The sequence below is a fragment of the Lates calcarifer genome, unplaced genomic scaffold (genome assembly GCF_001640805.2).
Source record: "Lates calcarifer isolate ASB-BC8 unplaced genomic scaffold, TLL_Latcal_v3 scaffold_23_51, whole genome shotgun sequence".
Lineage (NCBI taxonomy): Eukaryota > Metazoa > Chordata > Actinopteri > Centropomidae > Lates > Lates calcarifer.
The window spans coordinates 1-27,907 of NW_026118151.1; the positions used below are offsets into that span (position 1 = coordinate 1).

The following is a 27,907-nucleotide window of genomic DNA, read 5'->3' on the forward strand; positions in this document are numbered from 1 at the left end:
GTTTGTGTAACATTTGTTATAAACTACAGTGCCCAGCAGTTTTAAGAATTTACTGAACCATTTTTAAATATTAACTTGAATATTTGTGAACATTTTTTAAAGATTTACATCATACAGTGGGAACCAGTGGGCTTGAGGCTGAGTGCCAAAGACAGTTGAGGGACAGGGGAAGGTATAGAGGGACTGACTAACACAAGTGACTAACACACAAGTGTGAAATTACAATTTTCAGCAGAGTCCTGATGGGTCTGATGGCTGAGGTGCACCTGCAGTATCACAGCTGTAAACCCTGCCTGGGTTCCTTTCCTGATTTTTTTTTTTTACAGTGCAGTTTAAAAAAAGACTTCATAAAGGCACTGAAAATTAACATCAACAGTGAATGCCAAAACCTCTTGCTTGGATCCCAAATTTTCAGTTTTCTTGATATCAAAGGAAGTTGGCTTCATTCTGACTGTATATTACTCAAAATGAAAGGGCTCCTTTTGAACATAGGCACTTAGATTTAAAAAATGGAACACTTGAACCATTCAAACTTGCATTCTGCCGTCTATATTTGTTACTTGTACTCTTCAGAGTGCCAAGGAATGTGCCAGTATCAACATGCTTAAATTCCACTAAAAATTCCAGTTAAATGGCTCATTCACAAACAAATCCAGCCTGTCCTGGCCTGATGGGAGCCTTGGCACTGGAGCTAATGCAGCAGCATAGCGATTTACCATTACTCTGCACTCTGGACTCAGGTGGGCTTACACCTTGTTTTGTAACTGTATCTACTTGGCGGCTGGTATTGTGTTTTGTCGTGTCATATGAGCCACGGTGCCATAAAGGACCTTGTTTCCCGGTTGCACTCTGACTGAGAAGGACAATGGAGAAGCCTGGGAAACTGAAACACAGTAGGCAGCCACTAGTGGAAACTCTAGAGCTGTGATCTGCTCCCAAGTCCCCTGCCTTGTTTTTGTCATTATAGTACCCTATAATGTAGACAAGCCTTGCCACTAAGAGCACTGTATGATCTAGCTGTGCCTGTGGAGGGTAAAAACAGGACACAGCTTTTTCTCAGTGGTTTGCACTGAACATGACTGACTGACTGACTGACTGACAATATGCAGCTTCATGGGAGGAGCTGGCCAGAGTTTTGATATGAAAAACTGTTTATTCTTGTTGCCAAAAGAGAATGAAACATGGTTTTTTTTTAGTGGAGCTTACAGACAGTATTTTGTCAGTTGTCAGTTCAAAGGCACTTCAAATCGAGCTTTGCCTGTTTCCAGGTGTGTTCACTTATACAGGTCTCACTTCATCGAGAACAATTCAAGGGGATAAGCCCTACACAACAGGCAGTCAAAATAAATTCACATAACCTATAGCTGAACCAAGGCCCGTCAGTGAGTGATTCAGCATCTGAGTTCATCATGTAGAGTTAATGGTGTTACAGACCATTAAACTTTTACCATTTTTTAAACTTAATTCTCATTTGTTACAATTTTAAACCCAGTAACACACATGCAAACTCAATAGGGACGTACAAGGTCACAGAGTTTAAACAATTATTAGATTAACTGACAAAAAAAAAAAATCACCAGCCATTCTGGTAATTAATACTTCTCAGTTGTTTATGCTAAAATGCCAAACATTTTCTGATTCCTTCCTCTCATCTCTGTTTTCAAACTCCCCCAACTATCCAGATGGAACTGTGCCAATTCTGCTAAAGTACCTTAATAAGTAATGTCACTTGAGTCAGCACTGGTCAGGTCTGATGACCACAGTTTTAAAAATAAAGAGAAGAGTGGAGTTAAACAGAAGTGAGGTTACTAGACCTCTGCAGCCCACTCCTCATCTTTGCTTGGCTTGAGATTACATTAGGTGCCACTAGCATAACACAATCTCCAAGCAAACTGTCGGCAGTTGGGTTGCAGTTTCCAGTTGTTAAGTATTGCAGTGCAATACTTCGGGGTACTCTTTTAGCAATTTCTCTTCCATGATCTCCTCTCTGTCTGTCTGCTGCACGTGAGGTTGGCTAACAGTGAGACTCCACTGCATCCTGTAGCGTGGAGTCATTTAATGTGATACATTCAGTGTGTGTCTGTAGCACACACTGAATGTATCATACAGACAGAAGAAGCAGACTAGTCATTGGAGAGGGAGTGAATGTGATAAAAGTACTGCTTTTCTGGAGAGTTAACATGCATTAAGATGCCCCTGGTGTGTGAGATTCAAAAAAGACAAGAACATTAGCCACAGAGTCTTGAGAAGTGCTTTAGTTGCTGTAGTTGTGTGCACTCGCTTTCAGTTTATATCAAAGAAGTGCTATAGGTAATCTGGATACACTGTTGGCTTGTTAACTGTTCATCTTTCTTGCTCCATCAAACATTCTTATCAAATACATGGCTGTGCTCCCAGACCTCAACAAGTACTTTGGTGAGTACAGTGTTATCTGACCTGACTGAGGCGATGGCAAAACTGCAAAATAAGACCCAACTTGTTAAATCACAATTGATCTTCACACTGAGCCTTCTTGATGAAGGCCTCGTTTATTCCCCTTCAACTTTGCAAACCAGCACTGAGCTGAATTAATATGGCCCAGGTTTTTGATATTTCCCTGGATGACATGGCCTGCCTGGTGCTCTGGTCCTCATCACCCAGCTGCTAAGCTGAGAAGAATCCCTGGTATAACACAGAAGTGCTCATGTGTTAACTTGTGTTGGGCTGTACAGCTCTCTAACCCTTCAAGCTCTCTGTCATCTGTGATATTGCTGATATTGGCATGGGAAAAAACACTCAGTCAGAGTGCTGCAAAACAGACCTTCCTCCAGTGTAAATCACTCTAAGTGTTTGACTTGTCTGAAGATAACAGGCATGCACACATGCACATGTAGATGTGCACATGCACACACATGAAAAACACATAGACAAGCTGGGTGATTAAGGATTTGGGACCGGGACCGGGGTATTTCCTGAGGCTGTGATGGAGGAGTGGCCAGACTTGTCACTGCTTGGCAGCTCTCTGTCCATTTGTGTCAGTCCATTTGCTGAACTTCAATCAGTGCTTCTCTTTTTTATGGCTCATGACACCTTTCCAAAATGACAGAGAGGAGATCTCTGGGGAGATGAAGCTAAAACGCCTCATGCATTAGTATTTCTCTTCTTTGTTGATTCTCAGTCTCAGTCTTGGCTTTCTTTCCTTCCCATCACCACCACCTCTGTGTCTCTTTTTCTCTCTCACTGTCTCTCTTTCGGCTCCATCTGAACGAGTGCCACACTCCCACACAGTGAATGCTCTGAGCCACACATACCCTGTGACCCCGCCCGGCCACTGTGCTATAAAAAGCCAGTCAGTTTTCATCCAAACCCATGGAAATCAGTAGCAGCGCCAGCCGCCACCCTTACTTAACCCTCCAGTCTACTTCCTGCCAAGGACCTGCCATTTGTGCCACTGTGCGAGCTCTACAGAGTACAGAGTGTTGTGAAACTTTGCATCTATTATGATTTTAATGCAGTGTTGTTTTTAACCAAGGTTGCACTCTAGATAGCTGTGCAAACAGTTTATGTAGTCAATTTTTTTCTTGTAAAGTAAACAGGCAGTAGTCTTGCTCAAGCAATGGTAATCTTTTGTTGTTTAAAGGAATCCATCTTAATAAACTTTTCTCCTTTTGTTCTTTGGCAGGCAGGTACTTTCCAAATTAATGCTGGTAATTTGTCAGATCTAGATGCCTTGATGTCACATTGAGTATTTCCAGAAAGGTCTCTTTCCTTCAGATATAAAGGATTTTTTGTGGTGAACGATGTGCTCATATCTGTTTTCTGTGTAAAAGCAGCAATACCACTCTATAAAAATACTAGTGAAAGTATTTGTTTGGCAGAATGGCTCCTTTCAGAGTGTTATATTGTGACATACAGTCACTTCAGAAAGTATTCAGACCCCATTCACTTTTTAACACTTACTGTGTTGTAGATTTAATTTTGACTGTAAAAAATGTTACCCATAAATCTACATTCTCTAACTCAGGATGACAAAATGTGAAAATATTTTGCAGATTCATTAAAAATCAAAAGCAGAAATCTCTCATATTCACAAGTAATCAGACCTTTTGCTGTGGCACTCCAAATTATGGTCAGGTGTTTCCTGTTTGCTTTCACTTTCCTTGAGATGTGCCTAGAATTTTATTGGAGTCCACCTGTAGCAAACTGAATAGATTGGACATGGTTTAGAAAGGCACACACCTGTGAATACATGGTCCCACAAAACACACTGCATGTCAGTACCAAAATTAAGCCATGAAATCCAAGGAACTTTCCTTAGACCTCCACAGTAAAATGTTACAGCAAGGCAGAGATAACTATAAGACCATTATAAAACCAGTATATACCATTTCTTAAGCTTAGAGTGTTCCCAGGAGCACACTGGACCCAATAATTGTGAAAAGGAAGAAGTTTGAACCACCATGACTCTAGAGTTGCTGGCCAAACCGAGTAACTGGGCAAGAAGGGCCTTGGTCAGGGAGGTGACCAAGAACCCAACGGTGACTCTAACAGAACTTCAGGCGTCCTCTGCAGAGATGGTGGAACTTGACAGAAAGACCATCTCCTTCTTCTCATCTATATCTTGGTGTTTTATTGTCATACCTTCACTTTGTGCTGCTAATTTTGAAGTATTTTATATACTGCTGAGTGCTTAAATATGTAACAATGCATAATATTTTAGTTAATAATAATAATAATAATAATTAATGAATGAATAATAATAATAATTAATTAATAATATTAAGTTGATGGTAAAGTAGCAAAAATGGAAATGTGGCTGGAAATGTTCAAATAAAAAATACTTCAAAATTACTTAAATGCATTTCACCTGCTTTAGTTTTAATCAGCCACAAGATACTGCAGCCATAACACAGTAAGTGGTGAGACTCAGAGAGAGGTAATTTGAAGAGAAATGTAGAAAAATCACATACTGAGGCAAAAGTAGATGAGACATGGTGAAACATATTGAGGCAAAGTAGGGTAACCAGAAAGGTAAAATAGACATCATCACAAAATAATGCCTGGAATTCAGTGATGATATATAAAACAGTGTAAGACTTGGCGCTTTCTTTAATATGCACAACTGCAGGAGGACAGATTTTGTTAGCCAGCTTTCTTGAGAGAGAAAACCCAGCAGCTCTGGATGTTTCTGCACTGCAGCGGCCCGACTTGCCCTGTAGGTGGGACGTGCTTGAGGTTAAAAGACAGCAACTAATTAAAGTTGGCTAAGAGAAAATGAATGTTGCTCACATGTCCACACAGGGGAGAGGATTTGGGCTGTGATGTGGGCAGACTGTGAGAAGGTCAAGCTTTGAACCAGAGGGAAGATGGATGGAGCGGTGGTGGCGGAGGGCGTGGAGGTCGTGAAATGGAGTGGTGAACCAAAGGCCTGAGTCAAGAGTGTTTATCCTCCCTTTCCTTTCATTTGGGGCATTGGTTGGCCATAACTAAAACATAGGTATACACTAATTCACATAGAATAATACGCAGTTGGCCAAAATCACACTAATCCTAAAATATTTTCTGGCTGTCAAGAAGTAAGTTTTTACCCTTCCCACTGAAAGACAGAACATACTCTTTATGTATAACTCTTAAGTTCATTAGAGACACTATCTGCAGATAGTTAGAAGTGGATCTTCATTCAGCTGAGGAGTCAATCTATTCTTTCTTAAAGCCAAGCACATGGAAGAATGTTCTCCTCTTTCCCTCTGCTGGCACGTGAACATCTCATCCAGCTTTGCTAAGTATCACTTTTGAGTATAATGACAGCGTTTCTGTGCAAACTGTGTGCATTTTATATCGCAGCGGAGAGACTCCATACTGTGAAATTTTGTGTTTAGAGTTAGAACACAAGATCTAGTCTTTCCTCTGTGGCCATACACAGTCAGAGTAGGGTCACGCTGCCTGCATTTAGTTACTTTCTCGGTTAGTGTGTGGACAGGTTTATTCAGAAAGAAGAACGTTTATAGGGAGTTTTGTGCAAGAGATTTCAGTTAACTGTCAAACAGATTTTATTTGATATATGAAGTGATATGTCAAGATTTTAAAGGAGAATTCAGGTGGGTTTTTTGCAGTGTGGGTCTTGCTTTCATGGTTCTTACATATATAACTAGGTTAGCGAAGCAGATTGTGATGGTTTCACATAAATATGCAGGCTTCAGACAATAGCTTAAGATACTGGGAATGTTTTGGGTTTTTTTTTCTCTGAAAATGAGATGAGAACATTGATATCAGTCTCATTAAAGGGTAATCCATAGATTGTACACATTAAAATACATTTACAGTTGGTTGGGAGTTCTACTGCATATGTGACAAGTTGTATAAAGGCTTGTTATGACACTCGCAAGAACTGCACAAAAGCTGATAAACTGCCTCAGGTGAAGTCACTAATGTCATCCTCCTCGTGCCGCCAAAGCAACTCTGAGCCATCGGGGCACAAACACAGGACCTCTGGGAGTGCTCTGTGGTGTCAGGATATTAGTAGTGGATTCTTTGGGTCCTGTGGGTTACGGGATGAAGCCTCCATGGATCTGGCTTATTCTGGCACATCCCAGAGATGCTTGATCAGGTTGGGAGGCTGAGTCAACGCCTCAGGCAGAATACCAGAATCAAAGGTTTCCAAGCAGAGTATTGTTTTGTAATGAGATGATCAATGTAATTCACTTCACCTGTCAGTGGTTTTAATGTTGTGGCTGATTGGTATGTGTAGGTATGTATACTAACTGTATGTAGGTAACTGTTTGGAATGTTAGCTGTGATAGTGGCATGGTGATGGTTTGTCAGTCCATTAATTTGACCCAGACTGAAATATCACACAACTATTGGATAGATTGCCATGAAACGTTGTACAGACCATCCTGATCCGCTGAGAATGAATCCTAATAATGTTGACAATCCCCAGACTTTTCCTCTTGTACCACCATGAGGTTCACATTTGCACTCAGCCCCTCTGCTTGAGAGTTTCAGGGAAATGAGGATATTGTACACAACAACATATTTCTGGCAGGCTGTGCAACCTTCTTACAGATTTCCAAACACATCATTTTTACATAGAACACTTGTTTCAGAGTCTGACTGAAAGTAAACATGGAAGAGGCCCCCCGTCTATTAGCAAACAGCAGCTTATTATCACATCCGACACATGTTAGCATTCATGTCTTTGGCCGTATTTAAGTCCAATAATCACTCTTCTTTTACTTCTGCTTTGGTCTTCACCAACTGTGCTTGCGAGTCACTCTGTCTGCTGTTTGTGGAACAATAGAATAATCTGATCAAACAGATCAGAAACAGCTGAATCCTATGGCAACAAGGCTGATGACAGAAACTGAATTGAAACAGTGAGCTCAAAGTATAAATATCAATACTTATCATATTCTCTGTCCAAATAGAATATGATCAAGAGGTAGAGAAAAACGTTGCTTCTCATCTGACCTCTCTGACCTCCCAACATCATATCATTTTTGTTTCATTCATTGTTTGTTTAATGCCATGCCAAGACAAAAACTAGACTGACCTGTAAAAAACAAGCCTATAGATTGTCTGTGCAAGAAGTGTATCAGGATGTTTTCTGGTGAGGTGACTTCTAGTGGGTTTAGTGATTATGACAAATGAAGAAGTTGTATATGGTTAGTCTATAGGGCAATAAAGTCTGAGTTAGGAGGTGGAATGGGTCCAAAAAACTAAGGACCTTCACAGGAGACAACAGTTTGTTTACCATGTGAAACCAAGACAGCACTTTCTTTTATTCACAACTGTTCTACAACCTTAATCTCTTGTTTATAATGGTGACAAAGCCATGACTATTTCACAATAAAATGAAGGTCTGGTACTCCTGCTGCTGGTACGCTCCTATGGGTCACATCCAAGGGTAGGGACGGCTGACCCATATGGTCATTTAGCTTGGAGGAATTGTTGAGAAAATCTGCCCATTTTGCCCCACCCACTGAGGTCTGAATTAACCAATTATAACTAATTAGCAATTACTTCCTGAAAAGGTTTAAGTTTTTTTACCCGACAAATGATTCAACAGGTTAAAAATTTTTGTTGGAAATAACACTTCACCATAGAAAGATACAGTGAAGTGATCAGGGTTTTTTTCTCCCTTGTTTTGAATGGAATCTGTTCCCTCTCTGGCTCTACTTGAAAGATTTAAAGTCTGAAGATGAGATATAATCAATAAATAAATAGCAACCTTTTTGTTGTGACTGTTCCTCTGAAATACCCGTGACAGCCTGTAGTGAGAACATAGATATATAGGAGTTGTCCACTCATTATGTATTGCTGAGAGTGTTCTCACAAGACAGCAAAGGATTTCAGCAAAGAGGAAGGGATGGGATTTCACCCTGGGGATCTCCTCTGGCATGTGTAGACACACAGAAAACAGAATTTCACACAAGGCCGACAACAGCCCAGGAGGAATTGGAGAAGTGTTCGACTGTTAAATACTTGTTTCCTTGAGAATTTTTACAAAGTTGTCCAGGACATTATCACCTTTCCTCGAGCCTAAAATGAATCCGATAGACCAAATGGGTTTTGGATAGTGCAGCACTTTTCCCACTGACTTCTCCACTTGGCCCCTTGATGCCTGCATTTATTAAAGTTTGAGGAAAAGCTCTGTTAATCCTGTACTTCTCTAACTTGCTAAAACTTGACTGTTTTGTTGTTCACTAAACTAGGAATGATATTAATATGCAGTCTTCTGAAGGGAAATCCCTTTCCCACCTGATATCAGTTGTACCCAACCACTATCTCCACAGTGTTTAATAAATAAGTACTCACCTATGTCTGCTTTTCAACATCTCCAGATTTACAGTCCCTCCTCTGATGACTTTTGGAGTGTGTTTCATATCCTCTCTGACCCCTCTGCTCTTATTACATTCACAGTGCGCAGTAGCTTGAGTTGTTAAGTGGACGCACAGTCACGCACAGCTCCGGCTGAGATTGGATGAATTAGATCTGCAGGGATGGCGGGGGGCCACGCGCCTCGACGATCATGGTTTTGCATATGGCAAAACTGTTTAAGCTGTAAAAGATCATCCCCATCCTGTGTTCGCTGAACCAAATGAAAATGATAATACGCGCTGATGAAGGATCATCACAGACCTGATTAGGAGCAAAAACTTAACAGCCAATAAGCAGCTGGTTATGTCACTGTATTTCTCTAATATAAAATGGTACACACAAAAGTAGATTTAAAATATTATTCAAAATTGAAATTATGGATATTAGCCTCTATCAGCACATGGGCTTGGTTTTAAACTCTAAATGGATGTTTATTACCAATGCAGGGTTAAAGATGGATGTTTATGTGTGCATCCCTATATAGCTTTCTGTTTTTTCTTCGCTATAACTGTGAATGAGCCACTGGGGATGTGGGACTGGGTCAGGAAATACCGATGTGGAAGGCAGTGGGTCTCCTTAGGATTCCTCTGGCTGGGAGGCCCTCTCTGACTGGCCAGGCTGGAATCTGCAGGAAAGAGGAAACAGGTCAGCTAATGCACCTAGTGATCCCTCTCATCAGACTGCTGCAACCTTTCAAAGGCAGGGAGAGAGAGAGAGAGAGAGAACCAAATACCATTTTTCCCAGAGAGGAACTAGGGCTCAGCATTCCTGGCATTGCCACTGGCCTCCAAACAATCCATACTCTATCCTGTGTACGCTGGGGAGAGTGAATGGCCGCAGTGTGTGAGGCTCGCAGGCCCAAGTTTGCCCAGCGAAGGGAGAGCAGCCAACGTTGCCGACACACTCAGCAGCCCGGACCCCGGCCCAGCCTCCGTCCCCCAGCCATTAAAAGCCAAACACTGGGACGTCTGAGACGGCACTGTTGAGCCACCACACAGGCCAGACCACTGCTGAAAACACACTCTAGAAAATAAACAGGCCAGGGCCCAGGAAGAGCAAATATTTGATCAATCTGAGAAAAAGAGGATGAATGTGCAGGGATGGAGGAGGGGGGAGAGTGGAGGAGGGATGCAGGGGTGGCTGGAAAGAAGAAAGAAGATGAAAGGAGCTGCCATTGTATAAATCATTCTTTGGGTCATCAATAGACAAAATGTATATGAATCATACAACGTAGACTGAATGAAGACGGAAATAAAACATAATACAGTCGATAATATAGCCAGCAGAGACCTGATTATATGGCATCTGATGTTTTTGACCATGAAGAAAGTGTCATACGCAGTTGTGAAAAATAATGTGACATGACTGAAGAGAGACTTACAGTAATGAACACAAATCCAGTTTTGGTAAATAGAACATGAAAATTTATTCCGATCTCAGAAATAGTCAAAAAAAAAAATAAATCAGATTTTCCTTCTCCTTCTGCTTTCATCAGCAAAAGTAGTTTCCTCAGTTGTCATAGTGACGGCTCGGCTGACGGCACAGTGTTGTCATAATACCTGTTGAAGACCATGAGCTCTGGTTGAAAACAGTAGAAAAAGCTAGTAGGTGGACCTTTAGTTATGATTATGTTTTTTATTAGAGTGAGTTTGCACACACATCTGGTGAAGGACATTATTAAAATAGTATTCTGAGAATGAACTTACACATTCAACTAATGAGGGCCTTGAGATGTGGTTGAAAGGTATTTAGAAAAAGCTTGAATGTTTTGTATGTTTGTTTGTTTTTCATTGTTTTGTTGGTTCATCTTGTTTTTGTCAAACTGTCTTTGTGTTCCTAACTTCTAAAGAGACATAATATTGATATTACGTCACTGCTTCAGAATCACAGTGGAGGTCACTGTCATATTCTCATCAGTGTTTGAAACCCACCTCAATCTGCTGCAGCACAGACTGGGTTTAGAGACACTTCTGACGTCAAATTATGTTCCAACTAGATCCAGTTTAAATCCTTGAGCGTAACAGGCACAACATATGCAGGGATGATAGAGATGATTTGCATGTGTTTGTCCAGCTGTAAATAGGTCAATCATGTGGGACAGAAAGCAGCGATTATGACTCAGCTAATCTGAGTGAGTCACTGCGTGGGAGTTGATGCAGAGGGATATATGTTACACCTCCTCATATTCTCAACCTGCTTCCTCTATTTAGAATTGCATTGTAGTTCCTAGCTGTGGAAATTTATCTCTGTGGATTTCAGTGTTTGTTCAGTAAGATTTAAATTATTATTTATTTTAGAAAATTCATTACTCTTCCTTACTTTCATGTCTGCAGATTAAATATGGAGCTGAACCCAGATTAGTTTATCGAAGACAGGAAACAGGAGAAAACAACGAGCCTAGCTCTGCCACAAGTTTAAAAACATACCTACCAGCACCTCTAAAAAAAAATCCCTATAAATTAATATAAATCTCATTTGTTTAATAATTACCCATAAATTTGTGTAAAAACAATTTGTGGTGTGAAGTTGAATATGTCTTGCCTGCACAGTTTATCCACACAGTTTGAAAAATGCATTTATTTTCTCCATTTACATATTTCCCAAAATGTCAAGCCGTTCCTTTAATCAGATTTTTTAGACTCTTTTATGTCTCTTTACATTTTTCACATTTTTGATCAGGGTTTTTGTGCAGGAGAAAGTCACCTCAGATTTAGAACATTATGATGATTTTTCTGATTATGAACACTGTGAGGCTGTTTTCCACTGACCTTTACTCAGTACAGTCATCTGTTCAGAAATGGCAGCCTCATGGACATGTATAGAAGAAGACATGGGAAAGTTCTCAAGAACTTGTCTGTATTCATTTGGTCTTGTCGTATTTCAGCTGGCCCCAGAGAGCAGCCAAACAGGTTTATTACTACATTGTGTTTCTGGGAGCACAATTGATTACATAACTGGCTGGTTATCTTATTATGAACCCAAACTGGAGTTTATACAGTGGTTTCCTCTTTCAATTTGAAGACTTTTGGCTATGATTCTACAGTGATAGCATCAATGAGTAGTGTGTTATTGATAAAGTAATTAGCTTTCCCGTCATGACGCTCATGAAGCTGATCAGCTTGTGTTCGGCTACAGCTACAAAGAGGTGAGTCTGGGGATTATATGACATGTGAACAGAAGGGTCAGCCTGGGATATACCTTTTCCCCCTGGCAGATTCTGAAACCCACAGAGGTTTTGATGGAAACAGGAGCAGGCCTGTCTTCCCCCACCTGGGCAGATCAGATGTCATTCCCCCTTGCTTACAGCGAGTGGAACTGAGGCCCCTGCCTTGTGGCTCATCCATCAACCTTCTCTGCCTCCTTCTCAGCATGGATCCCTGATGCCATTTCCTGCTGAGCCGTATTTCATAAGGAAAATCAACACTGCCACTGAAATGTTGCTTCTCTTTGCCAGTCTTGATGTACAGTGTGTAACTCTGGGAAATCCAATTGAGAGGAAAATGAGCCCCAGTGCTAGCAGGCAGGAGGTATATGCAGTATGCTTAAAATAATACACTTTTAGACCTGATGTTTTATGAGAGTTGACTAACACATCTTATACCTTCCAACTTCCACCAGGCTTCCTGTGAAATGCTACACATACATACTTACCTGGATGATTTCTTTTCTTTCGTTTCACAGAGAGCATATTTCACACAAAGCTGTTAAAGGCTGGGAAATTCTTTGGAATCCAAATTATTCCAAATCAAGCAAACATCCCTAGTAAGTTTTCTCAATTTTTATCTCCAGTTCGCAGACTCGTGGTTGTCTTGGACCAAAACAAAGCTCCTTTTTGCCCATCCTGGCAGCTGCCTGCATATCATTTGGCTCTGATTGAAATCAGCAGACAACCAGATGTGCTGAGGCTTTTTTGAGGATGGAGGGGGTTTGTGAGTAATATTGAGTGGACCGCATGGAGAGTTATGGTATACCTAATCTGTGTGGCTCATATTATTATGTAACACTGTTATATAAGCTATCTGAGGCCAACTGATAAACAAGGTCCACTATACACTATTAGCCCAGCTGGGTGTATTGAAGGTTTGGAATGCCTACGGGGTAATCAATCATTTGAGTTTACAGCTGTTGGTTATTCAAGTGGTCGGCACTGAAACTGTCTGCGATCTAGCTGATTTTACTTTTGAAGCCAGAAGTGAGCACCAGGCAATCAAAACCATGAGGGATCAGAATCTGAGCTCAATTCACTTTGGGCTAAGAAGACCCATATGCCAGAGGCAGGGGCCAGACTTTTCCAGTTTGGCCTCTCCATTTCCCCATGTCCCTGCAGTGGAGGAGCCTCTCACAGCGTTAAAAGGAACAAGCCACTCTCCCATCCTCCACACCACTTGTTAACAGTCAGTGGCCCCATTTGGTACAGTGACCATTAATATTTATGAGAGGAGAGCTCCTCACAGGGGCCCAAGGGTGACAAACAGTATGACCTTTCAGACAGCGAGTGTTTACTGTGGCTGTCAGGAAGCCCCTCGGATAAGGGAAGAGAGAACCCCCCCACCCACCCATCTTCCTCTAAACCAAATGAAAGCAGGCTGGTGTTTGGTCTGAGCAGATGTTGGTATGATACTGTTAGTTTAAAATGAAGCTCTGACACCGGCTGCAGCAGCTGTGTGAAAGCCTGTGAGCGGATATATCCGCGTCATATTAAAAAAAAAAAAAAAAAAGAACCCAGTGCCATTTCAAGACGTGACATTTCCATTCAGCAAATCTTTCCCAAAATTGAGTTGCATGCTCACACGGTGTCTCTTTTTGTTTATAGTCTACACCCTCAGTGGTCTAGGACTCTCTCTTAAAAATACAGTTCATTATTTTCAGTCTGGGAATGACTCAACAGAACTCGTTGCTCAGCCCGTCTGCGCTCCAACCTTTATTTGTCATGAAAACACAGACCTAGGTTTCTTTTCACTGCCTGTGATGTTGTCTGTAAATTGCAGGTTAGTCACTAATTTGTTCAAATAAAGCGGTGAGAGCACTGGATGCATCTAAGAACAGTCTTGTTCCGCTTGTTTTGGAAAAATAAATTCAGCTACTGAAGGAGTTATACAGTATGTGTCAATCTAGGAAAATTATGACTTGCTTGACTCTGCTGATTGATTCTTCACTGAGTTGATCTTTGGTTCTTATTTTTGTCCAATTGACCTCAAATTTCAAATTTGAGAAGAAAAAAAGGGTTCACTTTAGTTTTATAGTTTTAGAGGAGTGACATTTATTCCTCTTTGAAACTACAGGGATAGGAGTCAAATTTCTTGTGGCACAGATATTTCACATAAACCTCTAGTACTATCAGGAAGAAATGTTAAAATGATTCTTAATATGCATCAAATGCATCATATTATACCTATATCAGCTCAAGTGAGTAAAAAGGGAGGGAATACATTTGCTAAATAGATTTTTGTAGTTACTAGATTTTTATACCTTCACATAAATGTCATGCATTTTCACTCTTTTTGATAGAAATTTCCCAATAAACATGTTTTTAACTCATTTTGTGGCACAGAAAAATGCAACCAAAGCCAAGGTGGATATATAGTTTTTATTGCCCACTGTATGGCACAGGCAGCCCCTTTGCATTTCAGGACAACAAATAAACATCACCATGGTGAAGCCGTTCTGAATATCCACAGATCCTACAAATAGAAGTACTGTGAGTTCCTGGGACTCGCTTGCTAACGACATGATGATGGATGGAGCAATGCCACCCAGTCCAGTAAAACAGCTTTATGAGAAAAACTTCAGCACCACTTCCTTCATTCTTCAGCTGTAAAGACTGAAATTAGTATCAATCTGATTCAATCATTCTTGAATAAAAAGAATTTTACTTGTTTTTATTATATCTCAGTGTTGGATTTTTGCACATATGGTACTTTTATGGAACTTCATGTGGATGGTGGCAACAAAACTGGGAAAGCCTAGTTACTTCCTATGACATGAAATATGTCTTTTGAATTGTTGACTTCCTCTCTAATTTTCCCCAAACCCCATCTCCCATGATAAATATTCCTTTAACTTCCTCCTTCAGGCATGCTCTTTAAAGTTCACTGCGTTCATTTTTGTTTGAGAAGACTCAGCCACCCGTGTAGCATCTCATCTGAGAACAAATTTCTTTTTCTGTTACAATGTCCCCAGGCACACAATATACCCAGATAGGGAGCTGAGAGTTGACAATGGTGAACAGTTTGTTACACTGGAGACCACTCTTGGCTCCACGCTCATCCTGACCCTCCCCATCATCCCCCAGGTGGGATCTGTCACCACTAAAGATGATATTCTCACAGTCTAATCAGCTGACGTGCAAACCTACCACATCCCTGAGCAACATGCACACTGCAGCCATCCAACACAGATTACTCTTCACAGCAGAGTGACACAGGAAAGAGGGATAAAACGATAACAGGACCTTTTGAGCTCCAATGTCTGTGGTGGGAGTCGAACCCTACTAGGGCCCACCCAAGTAGACTGGAGAAGATGGGGAGGGGGGTGAAAAGGCCAAGCTGTTGAGAGCTGGTGTGTGCTGTGGAACAGTATCAACCACAGTACTTACCAAAGTGTCAGATTTATCTGTGGTATTTCTCCAATAAAAACACAAGTGTGGCTACCTTTCCGAAAATTTTAGATGCATGATGTAGAAAACCCATCAGCTACTCTTGGCGAAAGTGTGTTGGTGCATGAAAAAAAGAAAACATTTTGTTGGCATAAAGCCTTCATCAAGGTTTGAGATTTTCATTGTACCACAACCACAAGCTTCCAAAGCATCTGAATTTGTTCATGATAAATGGACTCCTTGTAATATTGTATGAAAAACAAAACCAAGAGTCTAAAGCCATGCCAGGTACTTTTTGAGGCTGTACAGCACAGAAGCAATAGAGCTGAACGCTAATGTTAGCATGCTAGTATACTCACACAATGACAGTGTTATGTTGTGATTTGATGTTAATGTCAACCATTTTCACAGTAAATGTTGCAATTAGGATTAAACACAAGCAAAGCTGAGGCTGATATAAAGTCATTAGTTATGCAGGTAGTTGCTCATAAACCAAAGCACTGGATAAACTGAAACTTTGACTGTGTTTGACTTATCATTCTGTGGGGAACATGACTGTCTGTACTAAATTTAATAGCAATCCAGCCATGTAAATCTAAACCAAATCCAACTTACTTGTGGCTGAGGAAAAAATGGCCACATCTTCAGTCTGGACCTAAGTTGTGGATTTTACAAATCATCTTTGGAAAGTGCAATGCAGAATCACCATAGCAATGATCTCTTCTACTAAAATAACCATAATATCTTTTGGCAGTCGAAGATGAAGGATACACTAATCTTAAGTGACTTTATCCATCACTGATAAAAAATATATGGAGATTATGTCCTTTAGCCCAGGGCTGTAGTTACCACTAGGAACACCATGGTAATATCCTCAATAGTGTTTCCAGGAATTTGATCATAAACCAAAGTAGTAGTTGACACATGTCCACCTGTTGATGACGCTAAATGGAAAGTGAGGGGATCACCAAAGTTGTTACCGTTAATTCTGGGGGAGACATAAACATCTGTACTAAATGTCATGGAAATCCAGTGACTAGTTGGTGAGATATTTAACTTGAAACCATAAATGTCAACCTTGTGAGAAAACATCAGAGAATCACTGAAGTCATTGGGATCTGTCCTCTGGGAACCAGGAATATCCAAACTTTGCGCCATCAGGTAGCTGTTAAGATATTTCACCACATATGTTCAAATGTTTGCCTGCTTGTGATGCCAGATGAAAAGAAAGGATATCACCAAGGTCATTAGGATTCACCTAACACCAAAAATGTCAACCTCACCATGGCAAGTCAGAGGACCCCCAAAATCAGCAGAATTATGAAAGGCAATCCATAGTAGTTGTTGAGATATGTCAGTCTGCACCAAAGTTGTGATGCAACAGTGCAACAGATCAACACAGTCATCCACAGAGCCGTGCCACTAGGGTGGCTAAAAATTTAAAGGAAGGTTGAGATTACATTTGAGCAAATTAACCTCAAAGCATTTACAACTTGCAGTAGTTTGTTAATTAATATTACACTTTTCCAGAGAAGCCCTCTGGTTGACTCTTGAGGTCTCTTCACCAGGCGCAGAAATCACTGGTTTGTTAAAGATAAAACAAGCTCTGTCTCAGTTGCAACTCTAATACGTGTTTATTCCAGTGGAACTCTCCAGGGGTGTCCTATGTTTCCTTAAGTGTTTCTGTAGCAGCTTGGAGACATGTCTGACAGCTAACCCAGGGAGGGAAATTTCCCATGTCGCATTTATATCTCGCCCCCTTAATCACTCTGACAGATGCTTTCCTTGCAAATTAACTTTTATAAAGAAATCAGTGAGTTCTTCACTCCAGTGTTCCAGCACTTGCTTTATGGCCAAGTGCTTTCTGTCTCCATCAGAAGCAATAGTAACCAGGTGTGTCCCAGCTACATGCCATTTCATGCTCTACTAAATCTCAAGAAATCATTCCCCATGCAAAAGTAATTAGGATAAATGTCATAGCGGGAGGAATGTTGATCTAAGTGAGGATGAAATACTGTACTGTTTTGATCATCCAGGAAGTGAAGTGCGGGAATGCATCATTACATTTGCTGAAAAGCCAGCAGTCCCATTTCACCACCTGGTCCTCAGCTGCCCCCTTAGAGCTCAACTCATCCAAGACAAGCAACAGCAATCTCCCCTCTCTCAGTGAGGCCAAGGATACCCCTTGTCGGATGCACAAGTGGAAGGAAATGGCTAATGTATAGGCCCTGGCTCAGGGGAATCTATTTCTTGGGGGAGAATGCACAGAGCTTGAACAAGTGAGTGTTTGTGTCAGGCCAGTCAGTGTCTGGCTAATGGAGCATAGACAACATACTGTGTTTGTGCGATTGAGAAAGTGAAAGACAGATAATGACAGAGACCTTTAGCAATGCAGAAATTGAGGCAGTGAGATACAAAGAATGGAGATAAAGTATGCATTCATGACAATGTCCAGACTAAACAGTTTGTCCTCATCTAACTTCTATAGAAAGTGTAAAGAAAGACCAATGTACCACATCTTTACATTTTTGTAATTTTTTTAATGATTTAAAAACAAATACCCTGACCCTTGATATAGAAATGTACAGTAACCTGGATGAAAAAGTTTCAAAAACAGTTCTTACATAGCAATTTCTATAAAGACATTGGTCAGTTTCAGGCACTTGGAACCACATACAGTCTTTGTTGGTCATGCTACACAAGAAAGTATTTCTTTGGTCCTTTTTCCCTCCCAGTCAGGTCAGCTGAAACCACAGACAGAACAAAAACAGCTTTCTGGTTTCGCACCAAGTATTTACATTTCATTAAAGACATTATACACAAGCCATCAGACAAGAAACAGAACTAGAAAAGTTCCTCCGTCACACATCAATCCTTCATATTTGTCCATGCATGTCCACACTGGTTATGAAATGACAACAGAGTAAAAAGGTACAATTATAATGGCTCGAATTAGATTTTTTTTTTTTTTTTTACAGCAGTATTAATCAATATAACTTAGTGGAATGGTTTTGTTATACGATTTGGCAAAAAAATATACATTAATTCCTTTTTGTCCACATTGGCCCTCAAAACAAAAAGCCACATTGCTACAGAGGTACCAAGCACCCTAATGAATGCTCAGCTTACATCGATGTAAAGTTAAAACGGAAAGCTCTCCAGACATCCTAAGTCATTGCTCAGCTACAAGGCAGCCACGTTTGATAAGAGTTACTGCATGTGGCCATGGGTGACTGAACCTGTGCCACATAGTAATTGCTGAAGTTGACGTCTCTGACATAGGGAGCGGGCTGGTAGTAGCAGGTGATGTTGGACAGAGCAGGGATAGCATTCTGTTCGGCCATTACGCGCAGAGCCAGGGCAGAAATAAGTGCCAGCGTCTGTCTGCGCTCGTGACCCATCAGACACACAGTGCTCTCATCCACCACTCGCCTCAGCGTCACCAGGTACTCATAGCGCTTGTGCTCCATGCCCGCAAAGTGGTTCTGCAGATACGCCTCCAGTTTCCTCTGCTGCTCGCTTATGTCGGGGAAGTCGATGAAGAAACGCGAGCACATGTAGCGCTGCATCTGTTTCATCTGAGCCTCAGAGGAAGGCCGGAAGCCTCGTACCAGCAGGTGGCAGTACTTGAGCAGCCCACCTCCTCTGATCTCTTCTGGGCTGCGGGTGGCGATAGTCTTGGAGCAAAGGTGACCCAGAGCCTCCTCAAAGTCTCCATACATGCTCTCTCCCTGCACTGTAGGGTGGAAGGTTTCGGACATGGCCGTCTCCGAGCAGCGGTCAAAGAGCAGCAACGAGTCCAGAGTGATCTGGAAGGAGTCAACACTGAACTCAAACTGCCTTCTCAGGGAGTCCACAAACTTTAGTTCCACATTCTTGCCAGTATTGTTGGACAGCGAGATGAGGCTCCAGCGGTCTGTCTCGTTGCAAACTTTCACCAGTTTCTGCACATACGCTTCCTTCAGGGCGAGGGCTGTGATTCGCTCCCTGCACACCCCTTCAGGCAAGAAGTCCACCAAGCAGTCCAGCACCACATCTTTCACCAGCCGGAAGGTTTTGTCATCAGTTAGATTCAAGCCAAAGATGAGGTCCAGGTCTTTATAGCCAAGGCCATTGTCCTGGTGCAGCACATGGCTGGCTGCCGAGCCATTCAGCTTGACGTCACGTACCACCACACCCTGCTCCTCCAGCCGAGCCCTGACCACCTGAAAGATATAGAGACAGGGAGGAAAACTAAGTGATGGATATCCACAAAATAGACAACAATCAGAGGAGACTGACACAGAGAACAAGTTTGTACATGCAAAAAAGAATCTGACGTGCTGTCATTGGCAGATAAAGTCAATTTGCAAGTTGTTTCTAAATGCAAAACCTTGACAGAGTGATAAAATATTAGCAGCTGCAAAATATGAAGTATTTTTTGAATAATTCATTGTGGATAAATGCAGAAGCTACATGCAGGGAAAGCCAGGTGAAGCAGGTCGGCTTTCAGTACAGTGCATGAGGACACTTTGTCAACAAAGTGGCTTCTTTGAGGCTGTAATCCACCACTCAGAGAATGGTTTCATTAACCATAACCAATCATGTTGCCTGAGGGTGACAATGCCCTACATACTGTACAGTACACCTTCAGTGAGCTGAGCACCCGATTTAGCTGACTTGCAGTATAATGTACATCAGCACAACAGAGATAAGCTGTGGAATATGACAAGTCAGTGCCTGTCTCCTGTAAGAGACTCCAAACTACACAAGCTGTAAACTTTTAAACTTGTGACCTGTATTGAGAGAATGTGATCCCTCTGCTGTCGTATAAACACTTGCTGGCTAGGGAAAAGGTTTATCTGGTTATTGGAACACACACCGTGCATGCACTGCTGCGATGCTTGGGTAAACTGCTGAGCTACAGACAGCTGAGATGTTTATGCTTCCTGTCTGTTACATCACTCAAATGACACCAAGAGGGGAAAAAAAACAGCAAAACAAGGCCAATTCTGAGGCAATCCAAAACACAGCTGTCCATTAGATAACTCTCACTGGCCATCAGGATCTGCTGTTGTTGTACCAACTATCAATCTAGGTTGGCAAACACTATCCAGCCAGCCAGGCAATCCTATCAGAATCAGAAAGTTTCTAATTAAATTATTAAATCTAAATTTTATTCTATAAATAATGCTAACTCCACTCAAGGAAAACACAAGATTACAGGAAGTAAAATGAGTAAGGTACTTTTTATGATAAAATTATTTTTCCCTCCCTTTGCCTTCACCTGCTGCATTCTCATTCTCATTCTTGCAACAAACCATACTGGGTAAGTGAGTGTTTCTATTACATTGAAAGGTCATGATGTGAAAGGACTGACTTCAACGTTTTTGAAAACAATTGTATTCGATTTCTTTCTAAGAATACCATTAGAAGATTTTACATCTGCGCATCAAATAAGGAGCTGGACTCTAGTATGTTTAGCCTAGCTAAACACAGGGGATACAGCCAGCTTAGCTCTCTCCAAAATAAAAGCAAACACACCTAAAAACATCTCTAAAGCTCACACAAATTACTGTTCATCAAAAAGTAGAAGAACACAACTTGGCCTAAAACCACATACTGAATTTATTTATTCATTTCTGTTTTTCTATCTTTTGTAGCAATTATGTTTTGTATGTATTTAGCAAATCATATACAATGTGTAAACAAGACACCTTTAGAGTTGGTAGACTTTTTTTTAACTTAACTTAAACAAAGCTGTGCTAGCTGCTTCCTCCACCTTCCAGTGTTTACACTAAGGTCAACTACCACATCTGGTTTCTTACACAGACAGGGAAGTATTATCAGTCTTTGTAACTCACAAGCAGATTGGTGTATCTCCCAATGTTAAAACATTCCTTCAAAACCAAAAGTTATGATGACACCTAAATTTTTCTGCCAGTTTTCTGTCATCTAAACTCTGGGAGACCCCACAAGAAACAAAAACACTTGAAAACTACGCAACCAAGCTTAGCAAAAAAATAAAATATAAAACCATATAACTCCAAAATCCAGTGAGAAAAGGTCAGATGCTGTGTAGAGTGAAATTACACATGGTATCACAATGCACTGGACACACTGCATAGAAGTGGAGTTTTTTTTTTTTTTTTTAAACCATCCAGCAAAGGGAAACCCACAGCAATATTTGCTCTGACCTCACACTTAAACAGTTGGTCTGAGTTAACAGCACGTCATAATCTGCCTGTCTGGGAGTCCTGAAAGGAGTGTATGAGGAAGCACAGCCCTGCCACCCCCACCATCCCCCATCCCAGCACTCATAAAATAGGCTTGTACATTTCCCACATGACGAACCAGCACCTGGTGAGCTGAGCAAGGGGAGACACTTCCGCTGACGTTCGAGCAGAAAAGCCTTGTAAAAGGAGCCGCAAACACACCAGACTGTCTGGTGTTGACAACGCCTTGGCGACACATAACAGTCTCTCCGCTTTCCTTCTCCAGTCTCAATAGTTTCCCTGAGTATTTCATTTAAGCTGTGGCCTAAATGTGTTTTTATTACAGCAGTTTGAAATGACCCAGCCATTTACCAGCCCATAGTCCCCTGGACGCCAATAAGAGCTCTGGGCAGTGAGTCAGATCATCTTTCTGCCAAGGAAATGGCGACAGCGAATGAGAAGTTACGAGTCCCTGACCTTCGCATCCACTCCAAAACTAACCCAGCCAGTCAGTCGTACAGTAGCTTGGCAGGCGGCAGGGGACGATGATGATGATGGTTTTTCCTCTGATTTGAAAAGCTTCCTTGAATTTCCTACGCATGGGTGGTCATTTCACCTGAGTGCTCAGACCAGACTGAGTCACGGGCTGAAACGTGATGCTGTTTTCTCCTCTATCTGATGCATGTTTTCAGTGAAGATTTGTTCATCTGCCTTAATGGTTCACAGACATTTCACTGTCCCAGACCCTTCATACTTTTTATGGAAATTATATGGAAAATTATATAGAATTATATTCAAGGGACCCAGTTAATGATGTTGTATTAGATTTGTTGAGCTAGCCATGTAAATTATAACGGGCGAGAGTTAAATCTATGGTAAGAATAGTTATCCTTATATAACCTGCAATTGTGTTAGTGTCTTATGATTTAAAAGTAAAATCAAGCTATTCACCATTCTGTCAGTTGTCCCTGCAGCCAGCTCTACATTCCGCAACTCAAACTATATCACATTTTTTATAGTACAGTGTTGAACTTGAAAACTTTTGCTGTGTCTGTTACTGTACATTTTATCCTACAGAAATCAACTGGCACACAGGGAGGTGGCCATCATTTGGATTCTTCATATTTTACTTAAAGTCTGAATGATGTTTCAAAGAAGTACCAAGTAATTTATTGTTTATTTATATTTATTTATTTATTTATTTAGTTGTTGGTCTAAAAGTGGTGACTCCAATTTTACTTGATCCACCATTAACTGCTATCCATACTTTTTGATCCCTATGACGCATGAGGAAGTGCAAGAAACAACAAACAACTGATGATAAAAATCATTACAGAACAGTCTGAATGTTCCCAAGTTACCTTCTCTAGGGACTACTAGAAGCATGTGGTGTCTTCATGTTGCTCAATTTCTCAACAATAGCCTAGTGAGGAGTTAGTTTACAGTCTGGTGAGGGCCACAGTGGAGTCAGGCAACTGGTTTTCACTTACCACAGTGATACGTTGTCAAGCCTGACCCACAAGCCCAGTGTTATTACAGGCACTAATCCACTCCTCACATTCTGCTCCAACTCCAGGCCACTTACTACAATGCAGGAGAGTGGGAGTACTACTTCCAGTTTAAAAAAAAAAAAAAAAAAAAAGACAATAAAAAGCACAATGGTAAAACCAGGTCACTGAGAAAAAAGGAAGAGACCCATCTCAAATATGTACTGGAGACACAACACTTAAATATGATATTCTGTAGAGCTGGAATAAGAGACAGCCCTCTTGGTGGCCAACAAAAACACATTGGCCCCCATACCTCCGCCCCCAACACATAACCCACCGAACCCACACAACAAATTACATAACCTATGACACACTCTTCAGATATCTGCGTTAATCATCAAGTGGAATGATGCTAGCAGGTATTTACAAAGGGCCTCTATAGGTATGGCCTGCTGAGGGAACATGTACGTTCTCCAATTATTCCAACTGTGGGTTGATAACTGTCGACGTTAAGTGTCAGTAACAGTAAAAGTTTTCCTTCACGGCTCCCATGGCTCACTCAGAACCAGACCACAAACAGATGTTATTTAAATGTGGCCCTCAGACAAACCCACCATTGAGAGGGGCTCCTCTGACTCTCTGGGAGTGTGAGCCATTGGTCACCTCACCCAGTATGTGACGACAGGACAGGCTCCGAAATCATCTCTATCTGTCTCAGGTAGAAAAGTTCTGTCTGGTGCAAAGGCTAAAAATAAATGACATTAAAGGAGCAGACTGGTGGTTTCGCATGTTTTAGCACATTTACCATGAATCATGAATACCTCACATTACTGTCAACCATTTTCCAAAACATATCATAGTGGTTTAGAATCTTTCAGTGTGTTTTTCCTTCCTTCCAGGCAGTCATTGGTTTCCATTCATGTCCATATGGTATGAAAATCAACTTGCAGAAACTCGAGACCTGGCTGACATATTCCATGACAGAGAACATGGCATCTGTTTTTATTTTGTCAAAATAATTTTGTCGCTGCATGGTGACAAAGAGCAGACTTTTCCTATTAAATTTGTACTAACAGGTGGATTATGCTAATGAAATTCATAAGTGTGCTTCCAAAGAAATAGTTAGTGATAACTGTAAAGTGTAAAGTATGTGTGTGATGATATCAGAAAATAGTGCAAAGGTACCAGACAGAGCAGACACCTGACACAGGGATTTTATACCTATGGTTATTCTCCATGAATTGAATACACATGATTATAATTTTAAAAGTGATATTCTTTGTTTTCATACTATGTTAGCAAGTTTTTGCACCACTAAATTGAACTTAACCAATAAAGAACTTGTGTTATAAAGTAATTAATGTTCAGGCAAAACCAACTCTGGGTTACTAAATTGTTTATTTTTGTTCTTTCAGTCAGGCTACATCCAGCATGCTAATGTGTTAGCACTCAGGCAGGCCAGACACTGGAGACAGAGAAAAGACGGTGGTGCCTCTCATCAGATATTGTGTAAGCAGTGGGCTAATTTAACAAGAGCTGGTCTTTGAAAGCTCCTTAAGCAGTGCTCTGGCTCATGGAAAGAAAAATGTTTGGGGTCCCTGTTGTCTGCTGAATTTTGTAATGAAGGAAAGACATTAGTGGGGATGTTCAGTGCAGATGGTAGGGCCTCCTGATTATAGAGGACCTTGAAATGTTATGTGTGTCTGAGGGTCTTTCTTCCCCCACAGGATCACCACAGAAAATATGAATCACTCGAGTGAAATACAAACCTGGATTACAGGCAAAGACATTTAAATAATGTCAAGGAAAATTGCAGCCTATTCCCTTTACGTTTCATTCCTAGTGAATATACTCGAGCTAAGTCATTATCTCTCCCTCGTTTTCACAAGAGCTGTGAAAAAAAAGACTGAAGGAGCAGAGGCATTAGTGAGCTAGTGGAAAACTGTGGTCATGGTGTTAGATCATCCCCACTCTTATGTCTGTGTTAAGAGTATGAGTGATCAAATGTCTTTTTAAGTGTAATCAGCTCTGCCACAAATCTTCACCACTGCACAAATGCATTTCACAAAAGCAGTGGCAACCTATGTGTCAACACACAAAACTGAGATGAGCAAGGATGATTTTATCTTCACTGTTAAAGCAATGAGTGAATTTATTTTATTTTTTTGAAATTTGATTTTTAAATCCACTAATGCAGAGACATTATTACTGATTTTCTGGAAGTAACTTCAATGGTGTGAGAATTTTCAAGTGTACTGCAACAAAAGCCCACAAAGTTACTCATAATTAATCAGGGTCCGCTGATTAACGTGTTGAGTATCTGAAACACACCTTTCTACTTGTCAAAGTGGAAATATATGCATTGTTTGGCTGTCAGTGTGTGCCTGTGCGTGCGTGCGTGTGTGTGTGCGCGCGCGTGTGTGTGTAAGGTGGGCGCGCGGATTTTCTTCAACCTGGTCAGCACCTTTCATAATACTGTAAAGACAGTTTTACTCCTCTTTTTGCTTTATTGACAACTTTTCGAATAAAAAAAAATGATATACAAGGAAAAACTGTTTCCTTACAATGTATCAACAGAAATCATACTGTAGCCTGCATTAAAGATGTATATTGCTCAGGGAAGTAGCGCTATAAAAGAAGTTATGGATAATGTTTACATACCTTACTTACCTTACTTACTTACTTAAAAATAGTCAAACAAGTCTAAGTTGCAGTATTACTTATAAATAACGTCATTATTTGTCGTATTAACTGTATTATTTTTGTTTAATCCACGTTTTTATTCCCCTACTCCATCACTTGTGTCATATGGGCTTCTGGAGACTTCAGACGTGTGATGTAAATATGAAATAACAGTTGGATGGACCGTGATCTCACCTGAACGATCTGTCGGGGCTGCACGGACAGTGTGGGGAAGTTTCCGCGGCCGTGGATCGGGACGCTCTCTCCCAGGATGGAGTCCAAACGCCGCACCTGATCCCAAGACAGCACGCTGACCCGCCGACTCTGCTCCGAGACATCACCGGAGGACATGAACGACCGGACTCAACGGAAAGTCCAGAGAATGCGTTTTAAGTTCTATGCAATCAGCTGCGATCCCCCCCAGAAGAGCAGGTGATGTTTGAGTAACGGAAGATGAGGCGGAAAACACAGACAGCACCGGCGCGTCTTTCTCAGTCTCCTCTTCAGGGACAACTTTCAGAAACCTCCAAAATGCAATAAAGTGATGGGAAAGTTTGGTAGAATGTCGCACATGTCCACAATAGAAACTTGGAGTCCCTCTCTCTTCCCCTCTGTCTCCACTCACTCTCTGCTCACTGCCTCTGGGCTCACACCGGGTTTTTACCGAGCTGGGATTAACGCGAGCCTCCCTATTGGCTGGACAGAGATTTATGAACGCTTCAACATACAGAAGACTACAATCAGCCTACACACGGACACACACACACACACACACCCCTACTTCCCATGCGTCAGATGGCAGGTTCAAGGACTGTAGGAAATATGGTAATTACTAGTTGGGCGCAATTAAAAGACGCTACTTCTCTTGAACTGAGCACGTGAAGTTCCAAGACCAGCTGTCCCGGGTTGCACACTAGATCTATTCTAGTATGTTATATACATGGGGGGAATGAAGTATGTTTTGAAATACTATAAAATAAACTGAGCAAACAACCTAACAACTGTTATTACAATCTGATTCAAAGGTTTATTGGGATGGTTGGGTTGGTGCATGAGAATATTACATATTCTATTTCAGCCTTTACTTGCAAGATTTATTATAGAATAAAATGATCAAATGCTGTAGTTTTAAAGGTTTTAGCGTGTACAACAAGTAATAAAGGAGTGCTAACCAGAGGACAGCCCCATCATAATCAACTGGCAATCAAAAGCACATAAGGTCAATGTGTCCATTTCTAAACACAGAATACAGTGAATCTTGGCTGTAAGTGACTGAGCATCATTTCTCTACCAATATTCATCCCAACCTTCACAAAGTCATCATACCAAAGTTAGCCAACGTGCCCATGGTTTATACCACACCTCTCACCTAGTGTCTGGAAGGTTTGGCTCCAACTCCCCCTGCAACCCTCTATAGATTAGTGGTATAGCTTAAGGATGGATGGATACAATCAGCCCATAATATTACCCAAACTCAGCATGATACATTGTGTTTGGTTCACTTATTTGGTGGCAGTACAACAGCCTATTCAGCAACTGTTAAACTTGGCAATTGCAAATTATTGTTCCATTAAGATGTTACTATTTAAATTTGGGTACATCTTCTAAAATTCCTTTTGCCTATAAGCAAGTCATGATTATATTACATAAACCACTTTAGTACAGTATTTTGGCATGTTAGAGGAAGGTTGTTAAAATTAGTTTTGTTGCTGTTGTTTTCCTATGCCAAGGTAAATAAATTAAACTCCTTAATTAAACTACCATAACCTTGAACTTTAAAGAACCTTTAATATATGTACAAAACCACAAATGCCTATACAAATTTATATGGCAATCCAACTGTCATCCAACCACAGACTCACCCTGCATTCCTACCAACCAAGTGATCAGCCGTCCATCATCAGCTCAGCTTTGTCCTTCAAAATGAACTTGACATCTGGTTTGATATAATGTCAATCCTTGTTGTTTTGGAAAGTTTAGTGCATGAGATCCGCAAAGTAGAAAATCTTTTAAGATACTGTATGTTTCCATCCCACCATCCAGGGAATTATGAAATTCATCATAGCAAACCCAAAATGGCAATCAGG

General features: G+C 41.0%; 1 protein-coding gene across 1 annotated transcript; it reads right to left on the reverse strand.

Moving 5' to 3' along the window:
- Positions 1-17,973: 17,973 nt before the first annotated feature.
- Positions 17,974-26,171, reverse strand: LOC108897178 (terminal nucleotidyltransferase 5A). The gene is made up of 2 exons (XM_018696654.2): positions 26,016-26,171; positions 17,974-19,659 (listed from the first exon to the last, which is right to left on the reverse strand). The coding sequence occupies exons 1-2, from the start codon at positions 26,169-26,171 to the stop codon at positions 18,634-18,636; spliced, it is 1,182 nt and encodes a 393-aa protein (XP_018552170.1). The 3' UTR covers positions 17,974-18,633.
- Between the last annotated feature and the right edge of the window lie 1,736 nt (positions 26,172-27,907).

Excerpts from the sequence above, each read along its gene's own strand:
- LOC108897178 (XM_018696654.2), bottom strand. The coding sequence starts at position 26,171 with ATGTCCTCCGGTGATGTCTCGGAGCAGAGTCGGCGGGTCAGCGTGCTG. Across the intron at positions 19,660-26,015 it reads AGCCCCGACAGATCGTTCAG|GTGGTCAGGGCTCGGCTGGA; the intron begins GTGAGATCACGG and ends TATATCTTTCAG.